Genomic DNA, 13,214 nt, shown 5'->3' with positions numbered 1-13,214 from the left:
GGTTTAGACGCAGAATTTGATTTGCCGTGCCGGGAGAGGAGACGTCAGTGCGTGCTGGCGTGTGGTCCGGCACGCAAGCCTTCACAGTTGCCTGGGAAAGGAGTCCTCTTTTCGTTCCAATACAGATATTTCACTACCTGCCGTCTTATTCATAACGCCTACTAATCTTATTCCTTTGATTCATGTTTTTACTACATTTCGCCTCCAATCTGAGTACGGCGACCAATCTTACGACCTTAGAAACAGAACTGTCAATGGTGAACTCACTCACTTCGATCCTCGTTTTTCCTCTGTCTCGTTATACGAATGCCGCCAAATCTGGAAGCCTCTTCAACTTCGACGCCGTGGCCTATAACCTGGGAATAAGTACAGATAACTATTGACGATATTAAGGTTCAAAATACGTATCGGCTAGGTCACCCTATAAGTAGAGGGAATACATTAAAACGTTGCTGTTGGTTTGTATTACGTATGACGGACAGAGAAGGCCTCCGTGTTTCCTGTCCTATCAACCTTATTCTTTCCCCTTTCGCTCTGCTTTCACATTCCATCAGATTAACTGTTGGCCTCTTTCTTTTCTCTGAATGCTGCTCTTGTTGCTGGAGGCAGCATGTGCCCTACAGTCTCTGTCCCCTCAGCCATGCTAAGGACCTAACATGCCTTCTCTGAAGGTGATACGGACACATGGGTCCCTTCCTCGCGGTCCAGTGTGATAGAATAGGAATCCATAGGGTCGTGCATTCAGAGACAGAACTGAGACACCATATGCATTTTCCTTCTTCTTTGACGTGCCCTTTGAGAAGACATTGAGCACTCTCTCGCTATTCTGAAAAAACGCATTTGACCTTGAAGCCACTCACCCCTGAGTGGTTTCTGACGACCTGCTTTTCACTTGCAGCGTCATCAGTGGTGTTGGGGAACTGGATCTAGACAAAGGGCTAGTGAAGAAAGCCGAGCCCAACACCAAAGACCGACCTTATCCCGACTGCCCCTTCCTGCTGCTAGATGTGCGAGACAGAGATTCCTACCAACAGTGCCACATCGTTGGAGGTAAGAGAGAGGGGACGTTCTAGCATCTGAGTCCCAAGAACAGAGCCCATTCTTTAGTCCAGGCCAGCTTGAGCCACATCCCAGGGTCAGCAATTCCGGAAGTGACGTGTTAACCAAATCCACCATGGGAACCTGTACGTTGGCTCTACCGTAATGCTCTGAGAGAGGCTTGGGACATTCTCAGATGGCCCCGCGGCCTGGGGCTAAATGTCAGAAACGGTGACACGAAGCTTCATGTTTTGTTCATAGTGTCGTGTTTCTTTCCTCTCGAAAACGTGTCCACGTTTATGGCTTATTGATTTTGAAACTGTATTTCTTTGAACTCTTAGACTTGAAAAAAAAATTTTTTTAATGTTTCTTTATTTTTGAGAAAGAGACAGAGACAGAGCATGAGCAGGGGAGGGGCAGAGAGAGGGGGAGACAGAATCCGAAGCAGGCTCCAGGCTCTGAGCTGGCAGCACAGAGCCCGACGCGGGGCTCGAACCCACGAACCGCGAGATCATGACCTGAGCCGAAGTCAGACGCTTAACTAACTGAGCCACCCAGGCGCCCCTGAACTCTTAGACTTTAAACCAGGCAGGAATTTGGGGCAAAATTGTACAGAAAGCAACAAACGTCCTAAGCTTTTTCTTCTCTCTGCAGCTTACAGTTACCCAATCGCAACTCTGTCTAGGACAATGAACCCTTATTCAAATGACATTCTTGAATACGTATCCTTTGTTGCATTTTATGGAGTTGGGTGGTTTGAGGACTGTACGAGTTGAACTCGCCATGAATCATGCTCCTAGGGAAAAAAACCTCTGTGAAGGACCTTTGATATTAATTAGCTTACTTAGCATATTTTAGAATTTGGGTTCTTAGCTCTTGCTGAGTATCCTGACTATCCTGGCAGATGTTTCTAAGCCATCCTGCAGCGGGCCAAAAAACATTGGGTTAAAGGCTGTGATCTATTGAGAGTTAGTCCGAAGACTTTTGTTTTTTCCCCTAGACAGCTTTCCCAAGTAAAACTTAAGGAAATTTTTTTCCCCCTCTGTTTTAAATTTTTCCCTTCTTAAAATTTTACTTTTTTTTTTTTTTTTTTTTTTTTTTTTTGCTTACAAAAATTACACAAATCGAAAATAATTTCAACTCGGGAAGATCTAAAAAGGAAGACTGATAATCACCACTGAACAACTCCGATTATGTTTTTTTGCATACTTTATTTCAGATTGTCCTCTATGTATTCTTTTGAAAACCAGAGTCGAAATCATACCGTGTATATAATTTAGTATTTTGACTCTTCCTCTTGCCGTAGTACAGTGTATTTCCCCATGCTCTTTATAAACTCCTTTTTGGTTGTACTACATTATCTCATCTTATATACTCTACTATGATATACTAAACTGTTCCTCTCTAGTGGGCTTTTGGGTGGTTCCCTTTTTTTTTTTTTTTTTTTTTACTATTATAAATAAGGCCACGGTAGACACGTGGGGCACACAGGTTTTTTTCTATTTCCTCACCTATGGAATGGAGGTTGTTAATACTTAACTTTTCAAGGTTGTGAAGCTACAAGAATCAAAAGACATCAAGCAGGGAGCTAGTTCTGTCTTGGACCGTGGTAATACTAGTTTCTAAAAGATAAGACTACCCGCCTGTGTGGTTTCCACGAGAGGAAAAAATCCAGTAACTGCTGGGGTCATGGGGTTGTCCGACGTTCTCTGAACTCAGAAAGGGGAACCTTGACAGTTCTTTGTTCCTTGGGGGTTTCTTTAGAGTCTAGGAGCCTGAGCTCAGTGTGTGGGGGGGGGACCTTAACTCATGTGACTCTTAGAAAAATGCTCACGGCAAGATCATCATTCTGTATGACGACGACGAGAGGCTGGCCAGCCAGGCGGCCACCACCATGTGTGAGCGGGGATTTGAAAACCTCTTCATGCTTTCCGGAGGTGAGTGGGCTGTATTCTGCTTAGGACCGAAAAGACAGACAGAGAGTCGGACTCAGAGTCCTTCAACCCCCCCCCGTCACCCTTTTCCTCTCCACGCGCAGAAGTAAGAATTCTGGAAAGAGAGACAACCATGCTGGCTGCAAGGGGTCAGGAGTTATGTGAAACTTCCGTTAGCTCCATCGGCACATGTTTTTAATTCCAGAAATAATGCTGTTGCTTTAGGGCTCTGTAAGCAAGCCTTAAGGCTGAAGGCTGCAGCAGAAGGATTTCTGGTGGAATTCACAGAATCCCACCTAACCACCATGTTTCTCATGTAATTTACTTAATGGCGAAGCAGTTAAGATTTCACGTCCTTGTGTTGGCTTGGGCCAGCAGACCAAAGACCAGGAGACACGCAGGCTCCTTTCCAGCTTTCCAGGTTTCACCGTAGCCTCACCGTGTTAATGCTGCTTTTTCTGATGCTCTTCCACACCTAGGTCTAAAAGTCTTAGCTCAGAAATTCCCAGAAGGACTGATTACGGGTTCCCTGCCAGCATCTTGCCAGCAGCCCCTTCCTTCTGGCTCTGCCCGGAAACGATCCAGCCCCAAGGTGCCGCCTCCACCAGCTGGGAATAAATGGAGATTTACCCCAGAAGACTTGAAAAAGATAGAATATTACCTGGAAGAGGAGCAGGGTCCTACGGACCATCCTAGTAAGATATTTTGACCTGTAGAGATAACGTTTTGGGTAGAGTACGTTTTGTGGAGAACGTTTCGAGGTTTGCGGCTTGGAATATCGTCCTATGAAAAGCTTGATCTCTTATATTCAGATTCTTACGTTATTTGCAGGGCATGGGGAGTGTGCGGGTGCCGTGTGGGGAGGGGCGGGGGCAAGGGGAGGTGATCCCAGGTTGTGGGGAGAATTAGGCATTGCCGATAGAGAGAAAGGACTTATCATTCAGATAAGGTATGTATTTCAGGCTGAGTTGAGAGGCTAAGCTGAGGCACTTAGATTTCCTCTCCCGCAGGTTTTGTTTCCCTCTGCAGCTTCTGGGCACCTTGAAAGCACGTCCAACCTTCCCTTGAGCACACTACTTTCTCTTGTCTTTTCCCTAATCACTCCTGTACCCGTCTCTACCAAGAAGAAATGAAGGCCAGACTAAGCTGGTTGGGATAACGGAGAGGAAGGGGGGAAAAAAAAAAAGCTCGCTGGGCTTCCTTTCGTCCCTGCCCCTTCCCTACCTCCAAGGATAAAGAGTAGGGTTTAGCCTAGAGTAGATGCTGAATAGGGCTTCATTAGCTTGCAAGTGGTTATACCGTACGACTTCATTAGCTTAAAAGTATACTTGGCAGATCGTCCCTGGAGTCATTCTTGCAGCTCTGCTCCCTGCTTTCTTGCCTCCTGCAGGCCGGCTGAGCCAAGCTAATGCCTCCGGAAGAGACTCCAAGGTTCCAGGCACCCGCAGCGGTCATAACCCGCCCGCCAGGGGCCCTGGTGGCCCCCCGAATCCCCGCTCGCTCAGCAGTGGCCACCTGCAAGGCAAACCCTGGAAGTAAAGACTTTGCCTGTCTTAGTCAAATAAATACTTTGTCTCCTTTCGGAACCCCTGAGCAGTTCCCAAGTCGGTCATTTTCAGCAACTGCTGCAGAGGAAAGACGACGCCGTGTGCGATGGGCCCTCCTTCCTCTGTGTCCGCCTCCCTTCCTGCATCCAGCTCCGGGGGGAGTGTTACAAAAACCAGAGGCATGGCAGGCTCTAGTGTCTTCCCTATTGTTTACAGAATCTTTAAGTTTCTGAACCTGAGTAAGAAAAAAGAGTCTAATTTTGGGGGCTTTTTTTTTTTTTTTTTTTTCTTTCTACTTAGGTCCAGCTTATATTGGTTCATATCCCGCATTGTTTTGTAAGTTCTTCGGGCACATCCGGTACGTTCTTCCCAGCCAGTTCTTTTTCACTCGCTGTTCTTGGCTTCGTGGAGGTTGTCCAGGTGGGCTTTGCAGCCCCAGAAGCTGTCCCTGGGGGTGGATGGTTCTCAGCTTTCAGCCACCCCCGGGGGCGGGCCCACTGGCTGAGGAGCTCTCTGCCCGGCACACGCCGCAGGCTCCGTGGTGAGTTTGGAGGCTGGCACCTTGAGCATTGCTCAATCTTGAGGTTTGCTAGAGCCACTCTCACACTTCCTGAGTGCTGCTCCCCACCAGATGTTTTCCTGGAACCAGCACTGTGCTGACGTGTGCTCAGCCACCTTCACACGGGCCACCGGCTTCCTCCAGAAGAGCCCTGTCCGTTACACGGGCCTGTGTTAAGAGCCAGTGAAGCCCCCCCACCCTCCCCGACCTGCCCCTCATTCATGGTTGGTTTATCGGTTGTAAATTTCCATTCCCCAGCTCAGGTCCATCTGTCTTAGATGGATAGAAATTATGGCCACTTGAAAACATCAGCCTCAATCGGGCCACTGCAGGCACACATGGTGAGGACGACTCCGAGGTCCTTTGTCAGAGCCGACAGCCCCTTTAAACCCTGGCTTAAAAATACAGTATTAGTCTAATTGAGTAATTAGTGCAATTTCCTGCTTACTTTTCATTCTCACGACTGAGCTGTGATTAGGAGGTTGTGATTATAGATTCTGGTTTGGGCCAGAATTTTGAATCAGCATTAATTGAATTGCTAGATGACTGACATTCATTCCATTTAATTGGGGGAACAAAAGACCTCAGGTAAGGATGAGGAACTCCTGAAATCATCAGGAAAAGGGAAAGAGCCTTGTTAATTTTTATGGTCTGTGATCTGTAGCTGTGATAAGGGACCAAGGAATAAATTGTCCTCTTTGTCATGGCAACCAGCTTCTGAAAAGCCAACTGAAAATTGCCTATCCTTAGGTGGTTACCGCTGCTGGGTAAGATTTGCCTTAACGGGACTATTTTCTCGCCACCAAAAAAAAAAAAAAACAACAACTGGAAAAAGAGAAGGCACCGCAGTATTTCTAGCATGGGGGGGGGGGTGCGTAGTTTGTAAGAGAAACAAAGGTAATAAATATCTCATAGAGACATATGGAAAAATAACTTTAAGATTCAGCCCAGCTCTGTTTTAGTGTGTTTATTCTTCTCTACTTGATTTCCAAAGTGCAACATATTCCGATGCTTTAGAAATCAAACAAACCAGGGACATTGTTCAGATGTCAGGCCGTACCCAATTTTCCACAAGATTCAAGAATCTTGTATAAAATTCAGCCAACGTACACATAGCTTTAATGAGGAGCCTGTCATGTTTCCCCATAAATTTATTGCCTGAGAACTTAGTTCAGCCTTTTGCTAATGCCAGAATGCTCTGGCTTTTTATTTTCTTTACAGCATAGATTTTTTAAAAATGCCAATTTTTCCACCCTCAACTTTCCCCTAGCATGGACAAGATTTTCAGCCATTTATGACACATATACATTTTCAAGGGGAAAAAAAAAAACAACCCCATCTCTCTCCGTAACAAAGTTCTGTTTATGCCATTTTAAAGTTGACTGGTCAGGAGTTTAGATTTCCCCACTCAATTCTGTTCTGAAAGTGACGATAGTCCCCCTTTGTTCCTACACTGCATTCCAATCACCAAACCCCCCTAGTGTTTTAGAACCTACTGTATATATGTGGAAAGTCACTGTAGCCAAACCTATTAGAATCGCTGCGCGTTTAGCTGAGGCGTCTGGCAGGTTGAATATATTTATGTGTGTTTCTCCATGGTGCTTCGCCTGTTGGTAAGGATTTTAAATAACTACCCCTCAAAGACCTGTTCTGTTTCTGCTCTTTGCGTGTTAAGTGTCACTCGCAGACAGTTTTTACATGCTCAAGTGACCGTCCCAAACGTTCTACTTTACTGGTTTCTTCATTAGATTAACGGACATGTATTATTTAAGTGATCCGTGACACTCTGTGCAATTATGAATGCTGAAGATTAAAGTACATAGTTGTTAATTTGTTGTTTGCTATTACTATGCTGAGATCTGCCCACTTCTCTCGCCCTCTCTGTTGAGACGATTTGGGGGAGCCACATGAGACGGAGGGGATTTGAAAGCATACCTCTTTTCACTGCATCTCCCAAGAAGGCACACAGTCTCCGCGTAAAAAATCAGGACGCCCTTCCAATTAGGGTAAGGGACCGAACTTAGCTCTCTGGACAGAAGGCCTGGGTTTCTGCTCTTGCTCAAGCAGGGGCCGACACTGTCCCTTAAACACATCACAGCAGGACTTCCTTGCCAGTGTGTCAAGGGTGACAAGGCCTGGGAACTTGTGACCCCCCCTACATGATGGTGGGTGCTTTATTGATGTATAACTTCAGCTTCGCCTCAGCAGTGGTGATGGGCAAAGTCTAGATGATACACTCAGTGCTTTATGAGGGTGTATATTTAAGGAGAAAGGAGAGAAGCGAGGAAGCAAGAAAAGGAGGAGGGAAGACTGAAAAGGAAAGCTATATAACTCATTTGAAAACAAAAAGAACGTCTCGGGCTGTAAATATGTCAGGTCTAATCCACTGAAAGGTATAGAATGATGCCAATGGCCTAAAAATCATTTTATCTTTTTACCTTTAGTAGAAAACCGGAATCAGCACAGTCACATTGGACTCCGTGTGAATCAGAATCGTTAAGAGAAAAAATAGTGTTCATTAGCTGCTGAGGGGATTTTTCCTGTGCTGCTATCAAGGTTATACACAAATTCTTAAGACTCTAGGCTACTCACCAAGAAAACAGAACAAAACAAAAACCTTCTTTTCCCTAATTCCCTGGTGGCCTATCAGTGAAATCAGAGTCCGAGGCTAGGAAGAAAGATGTAGGTCATTTTTCTTGTGTTGGTTTTGATTTCTGTCATGTTACATATTGGTCATAGATTCCGTCTTTATGTTATCCGACGTTTTGGCGGGGGCAGTAATGAATTCCTGTCCTCCTGGTTTTACATTCATAACTCCCCTTCTTGCCTGACTGATGGTTATCACTGAGAAACTTTCTTTCCCCACCTGCGAAATGTTCCCCGTGTCTTTCATATGCATTTATTTTCACAATTCTTTCAAAGATATTATTCCCATGATACTTTTCTTTCTTTACAAGAAATGTCAGAAACATAGATTATAATTCATCAGTTCAATTATGTGGGCATGATGCTAGGCTGATACGCAGTTCAATTAATTTTTTTATTAACAAACACGCTTCTCCTGTGAAGCCAGGAAATAAAACACACTGTGCTCCCAGAGCATTCAGAATACATTTGGTTATTAATACTCTGCTCTCCTAAAATTGCAGTAATTTTTAATAAAATTGTTATTGCGGTCCCCTCACACTGATCCATAGGTCAGTTACAGCATAAAAAAAATGTAACGGCGGAAATTTTTCCGCACTGAATTCTGACAAAACAGGATTCAGTGCCTGGTTTTATGTGTGTTTACAAAACAATATTTGTCACGCCGCGATCCCCTTATGGTCTCCCTCTCTGGCTGATCCTCCTTTGTTGCGAACGCGGAAGCAGATTCTCTCCGCCAGCGTAACATCTTGAGACACTTGGTAAAAACGTGTGACAGACAGAGGCCACTTATTAAGTGCTCTTGAGTGACGGACTGCATTTTTTTAAAGGACGCAAATAGGTCTTCTGTTCGAAATTATTTTGACTATAAGCTCCCAGAGGGTGAAAATGGCCAATGATACGACAGCGACCTTTAGTAAGCGTCCGTGAACGATCGGACCTGTCGAGACGGAAATCCGGGAGGCAGTGCCCATGGTGGTTGCCACTCAGTGCTGGTCTGCCGTTCTGGAAACCCGGAAAGCTCGTTATCTTTTGTCTCCCTGTATACATCCTGCTTTTGTAGGAGAGGCGTTCACAACCCTGAGATTTTTGGATTACCTACTGCAGGAGGCACCCTGGGAGCCGTTAGGGGTGTCGTTATTACCCTGGCCGTCTGCAGTCTGCCAGGCCTGTTTGCAGGGTCTCCTCGGGCTCAAAGTAGCCTCTAGAATTCATCACGCACAGGTGCACACCGTCCCCATCCGAGAGTGGGCTCTTTTTCTCTTTTGTTTCACACCTTGAAGCTCGCGGGAGAATAACCCCAGCACACACGCGTGGAGTGCTCCCTCTGTGTCAGGCAGTGTGGCCAGACTCCTACGCGTTCTGACCCTCCGCTCTCGCGACGGTCCCGTGAGATGGGTGCCCCAGTGTCAGGGGAGGAGACTGAGGATCAGGTGGAAATTAAGCAACTCATCGTGAGGCCCTGACTCACTGAGCTAAAGGTGGAGACGCCAGGAGCCAGCCTGAGGATTGGGGCTTCAGATCAAGTTCTCGCTCAGCCGCCCGGCTCTGTGCTCGCTCTGCGTAGGTGCGGCCACGCGCTCCCTCGGCGATGCCTCCAGTTTACCCACGCAAATGCAACTTTCCCCTGGCTGTTGGCCTCCCTTCCCTCCTCGTCACCAGAGATCCCCCCGCCCCTCCAAAAGCCGCCTCCACCGCCCCCCACACACCCCGTCTACACAAAAGGCAACAGGAACTCAGAGGCGGCACATCTCCTGGGAATACGTGTTTCCCTATATCCACTGTCTGCATCGAATGACCGATCTCGAGGACCGGTGCGCCAGGGTTTCTGCGATTGGTTTCGTTCCTGAGTGAACCCTAATGAGGTCTCACTTAAGGAATGGGACTTAAAAACTTTTACCTAGACCGTTGGAAAAGAAGTGGGCTTGTTCTCGTAACTTGAACCGTTCACTTAATAAACCATACTGCTAGGACGTCGTGTCTGATCTTTGCTTTGCTTTGCGGTGATGTCTCTGATTTAGGCGGGGACCCAAGGTGCGTGAATTGGCTCACGGCCACAGGCCTGGGCCTCCCGGAGGAAGCCGTGGCAAGCCGCAAGCCTCTGCCTCGGCCCCCGTTCCCGGAGCGCTGTTTTCCACTGTGCTGTTTTGAAACCCGCTGCCGTGGTTGAGCAGGAGACTTTCAATTTTCTTCTTTGCGTTTGGCAATAAGCACTTGGCAGTCTCGGTCTCTGGGGCTCTTAGATGATGCTCGCGATCTGGGTTGCCAAATTAATGCAGATCTTGAAAGCTTTGGGGAAAATCCTTTACCCTTTGACAGTTTTTCAGATTTGACGGGCACCCCGTGCCTTTTTTCTCAGAGCTCTTCCTTCGTGTGGCCAATTTGAATGTTATGGTTGGTCATATCAGTTTCCTGTAAGTAGCGTCTGGGACAGAATGATGTTTCTGTCCTTAGAGTCCTTAGAGCGAGAGCCCTTCTGCATCCTCAAACCCACCTAGCCCCACTTGCCCTTGCAAAGCACTTGCTGAGATGATGAATGGCCATGCACTGGATGAAGGACCAGTGAGGTCATACCTGGATTGTATTCAATGACATTTCAGTTTTAACTTCAAGCCAAAACCAGAAAGCTACACATGCGTATCAGCGTATTCAAGAGACCACCCGAAGGATTCTCACGGACCTCCGATGGCTCACAGGCCACACGGAGAACCATATACAAGGGTCTCAGAAAAAAGTCAAATGAGTTCCTTTAAAAATAAAGATTTTTGAAAAGCCCTGGAGAATAGGCATTAGCGTAATCAATTCCCCGGATTGCTGCAGGAACTGAATGTGAGCAGAAAGGGCTCTTGGGGATTTTCGTCTGAGCTATGGCAGAGTGCTTAGGGAACAGCTCCCAACTGGGAGCGGGAGAAAACCCTTCCCTTGGTAGAAACGCGGTTGCTTCCAGCTCTATCGGGAGGGTAAATTTTTCCAGTGATAAGATACATTGTTCTGGGCAAGGTGGTAAAATGGAAGGCCAGAGCAGAAGAAATGAGTGGAGGCAGATTGTAAAAAAAGAATCTGGGCGCAAATGAAGATGACCGCTTAGATGTTAGATGTTGGTATTAAGTTGATTTTAGATAACTTTAGCCACGGGGTTATTTGGTGTGTGTGAACTAGTTTGTTTTTTTTTTTTTTCCTGATTATAAAAGCTTACTGCAACAAATCCAAAAAGGTACAAGGAGGAAAACCATCACCACTATCCAGGGCAACCTCAATTATCATTGGAGAGTATATCCTTCCAGGCGTTGTGTGTGTGTGTGTGTGTGTGTGTGTTTCAAACAAAAATGAAATTCATACTCAACATGCTACTTTGTAACTACTTTTCTTTAAGCAACTGTATAAATCATATACTATAAAATCCATGCACTTTAAGTATACAATTCAGTGTTCAGCAAATTCACGGAGTTGTGCAGCCATTACCACAATCCTATTTTAGAACATCTGCATCATGTGGCTGGCTTCTTTCAGTATTGCGTGACCCATTTCCCCACGTCTACACGGGCTGCAATGGCTTCACGAGACTCCATTGTTTAAACATGTCACAGGGGTATCAAGACTGGTGTCTGTTTAGGCTCTTTTCCTTTATATTTCATTTTTTACTATTACGGCCTTGTACATACATGCATTTGAATTTGTCTGAATATTTTTATAAACTTTCTCCAAGTGGACTTTCTGGGTTAAGGCAACAATACATGTGAAATTTTGATTTATGTGGCACCCCACCTTCTGCCCCCCAGGAAGGTGGAAATCTGTCTTCACACCAATGGTACATGACAGGTCCCATTTCTTCATACCCTTGATAGCACTGAGTTGTCAGTCTTTTTATTCTTTGTCAATCTGATGGAAGAAAAATGATTTATTTGCCTTTCTTTAATGTACAAAAAAATCACTCAGAGGATCAGTATCTCTCATACGTTTATTGGCCTTTTGTGTTTCTTCTTTGGGGAATTGCTTATTTTTCTTTGGAAATTTTAGTCCTTTTTTATTTAAAACCCCTTTTACTGGGGCGCCTGGGTGGCTGAGTCGGTTAAGCGTCCAACTTCTGCTCAGGTCATGATCTCGCAGTCTGTGAGTTCGAGCCCCGCATCAGGCTCTGGGCTGATGACTCAGAGCCTGGAGCCTGTTTCAGATTCTGTGTCTCCCTCTCTCTCTCTCTCTGACCCTCCCCCTGCTCAAAAATAAACGTTAAAAAAAATTTTTTAAACCCCTTTTACTTATAAGAACTCTTTTCCCTTCAAGAATATTAATACTTTTTCATATACGCTGCGATATTTTCTACAAGTATTATTTCTCTTTTAGCTTCATGCTTTTATGTATAAATTTTTCTTACCCACAGATTTGTAAAACTATGTATCTGCAAACAAAATGTAAACCTCTTCCTATACTTGAAAATAGAAAAAAAAGTATTAACAAGTTCCGTATCTCCATTTAACAAGTATTTATTAAGTGCCTACTCTGTGCCGTGTATTTGGCAGACCAGTAGGGATTATGTGTTGAACAAAACAGTGCAGTCTCTCCCCTCATGGAATTTTCTGGTGCTTCATTCCTTGTCTTACCAGGTTTCTTAAGATTCTTGCTCAGGGGCGCCTGGGTGGCTCAGTCGGTTGAGCATCCGACTTTGGCTCAGGTCATGTCTCGTGGTTCAAGAGTTCCAGCCCCATGTCAGGCTCTGTGCTGCCAGCTCAGAGCCTAGAGCCTGCCTTGGATTCCGTGTCTCCCTCTCTCTCTCTGCCCCTCCTCCGCTCGTGCTCCATCTCTCTCTCTCAAGAATAAATAGTAGGGGCGCCTGGGTGGCTCAGTCGGTTAAGTGTCCAACTTCAGCTCAGGTCACAATCTCACGGTCCGTGAGTTCGAGCCCCACGTCAGGCGCCGGGCTGATGGCTCAGAGCCTGGAGCCTGCTTCCAATTCCGTGTCTCTCTCTCTGCCCCTCCCCCCATTCATGCTCTGTCTCTGTCTCAAAAATAAATAAACGTTAAAAAAAAATTAAAAAAAATAAATAATAAACATTAAAAATTTTAAAAAAAGGAAAAAGACTCTTGCTCAGAGCCTCACTTTCTAAACTACAACTCAGGGAATTCAAAATAACTCACGAGCCTACACTCTACAGATTATAAAATTCTTAAGTTCATTCATTAGTAAAAGTAGAGAACATTCACTCAACAAACATTTATTGGGCATCCGTACGTCAACTATTGTTGGTGGTTTTGGAGATTGAATGCCAAAGTGCTGCCTGCTCTCAGGAAGCACAATTAACCTTAAATTAAGCAATTCTATCCTGGAAGCCTAAGTAATCCAATTTCGTAAGATTTACTGTCCTTGCTAACTTAACATTTTTTTGCCTATCCATTTTTATTAAGCAAAAAATAAGATTGGCTTTTCACTGGCCCAAACTGAGCCATTAAAATGGGTTCCATTCATAGGTTGGATGGAAATGTTTCCCGAAAGAT

General features: G+C 45.4%; 1 protein-coding gene across 2 annotated transcripts in view; it reads left to right on the top strand.

Annotated features, from left to right (window-relative positions):
- CEP41 (centrosomal protein 41) overlaps positions 1–4,558 on the top strand; it is a 44,859-nt gene extending 40,301 nt beyond the window's left edge. For both annotated transcript variants that reach the window (XM_042972421.1, XM_007078089.3), the window contains exons 7-11: positions 899–1,050; positions 1,693–1,760; positions 2,861–2,975; positions 3,452–3,667; positions 4,363–4,558. In XM_042972421.1, coding sequence (XP_042828355.1) covers positions 899–1,050; positions 1,693–1,760; positions 2,861–2,975; positions 3,452–3,667; positions 4,363–4,511 — 700 coding nt within the window. In that variant the 3' untranslated portion in view covers positions 4,512–4,558. The remainder of the gene's footprint in view (positions 1–898; positions 1,051–1,692; positions 1,761–2,860; positions 2,976–3,451; positions 3,668–4,362) is intronic.
- Positions 4,559–13,214: the final 8,656 nt, after the last annotated feature.

Source organism: Panthera tigris, chromosome A2, assembly GCF_018350195.1.
Source record: "Panthera tigris isolate Pti1 chromosome A2, P.tigris_Pti1_mat1.1, whole genome shotgun sequence".
Taxonomy (NCBI): domain Eukaryota; kingdom Metazoa; phylum Chordata; class Mammalia; order Carnivora; family Felidae; genus Panthera; species Panthera tigris.
This window is presented reverse-complemented; position numbering and strand designations above follow the sequence as displayed.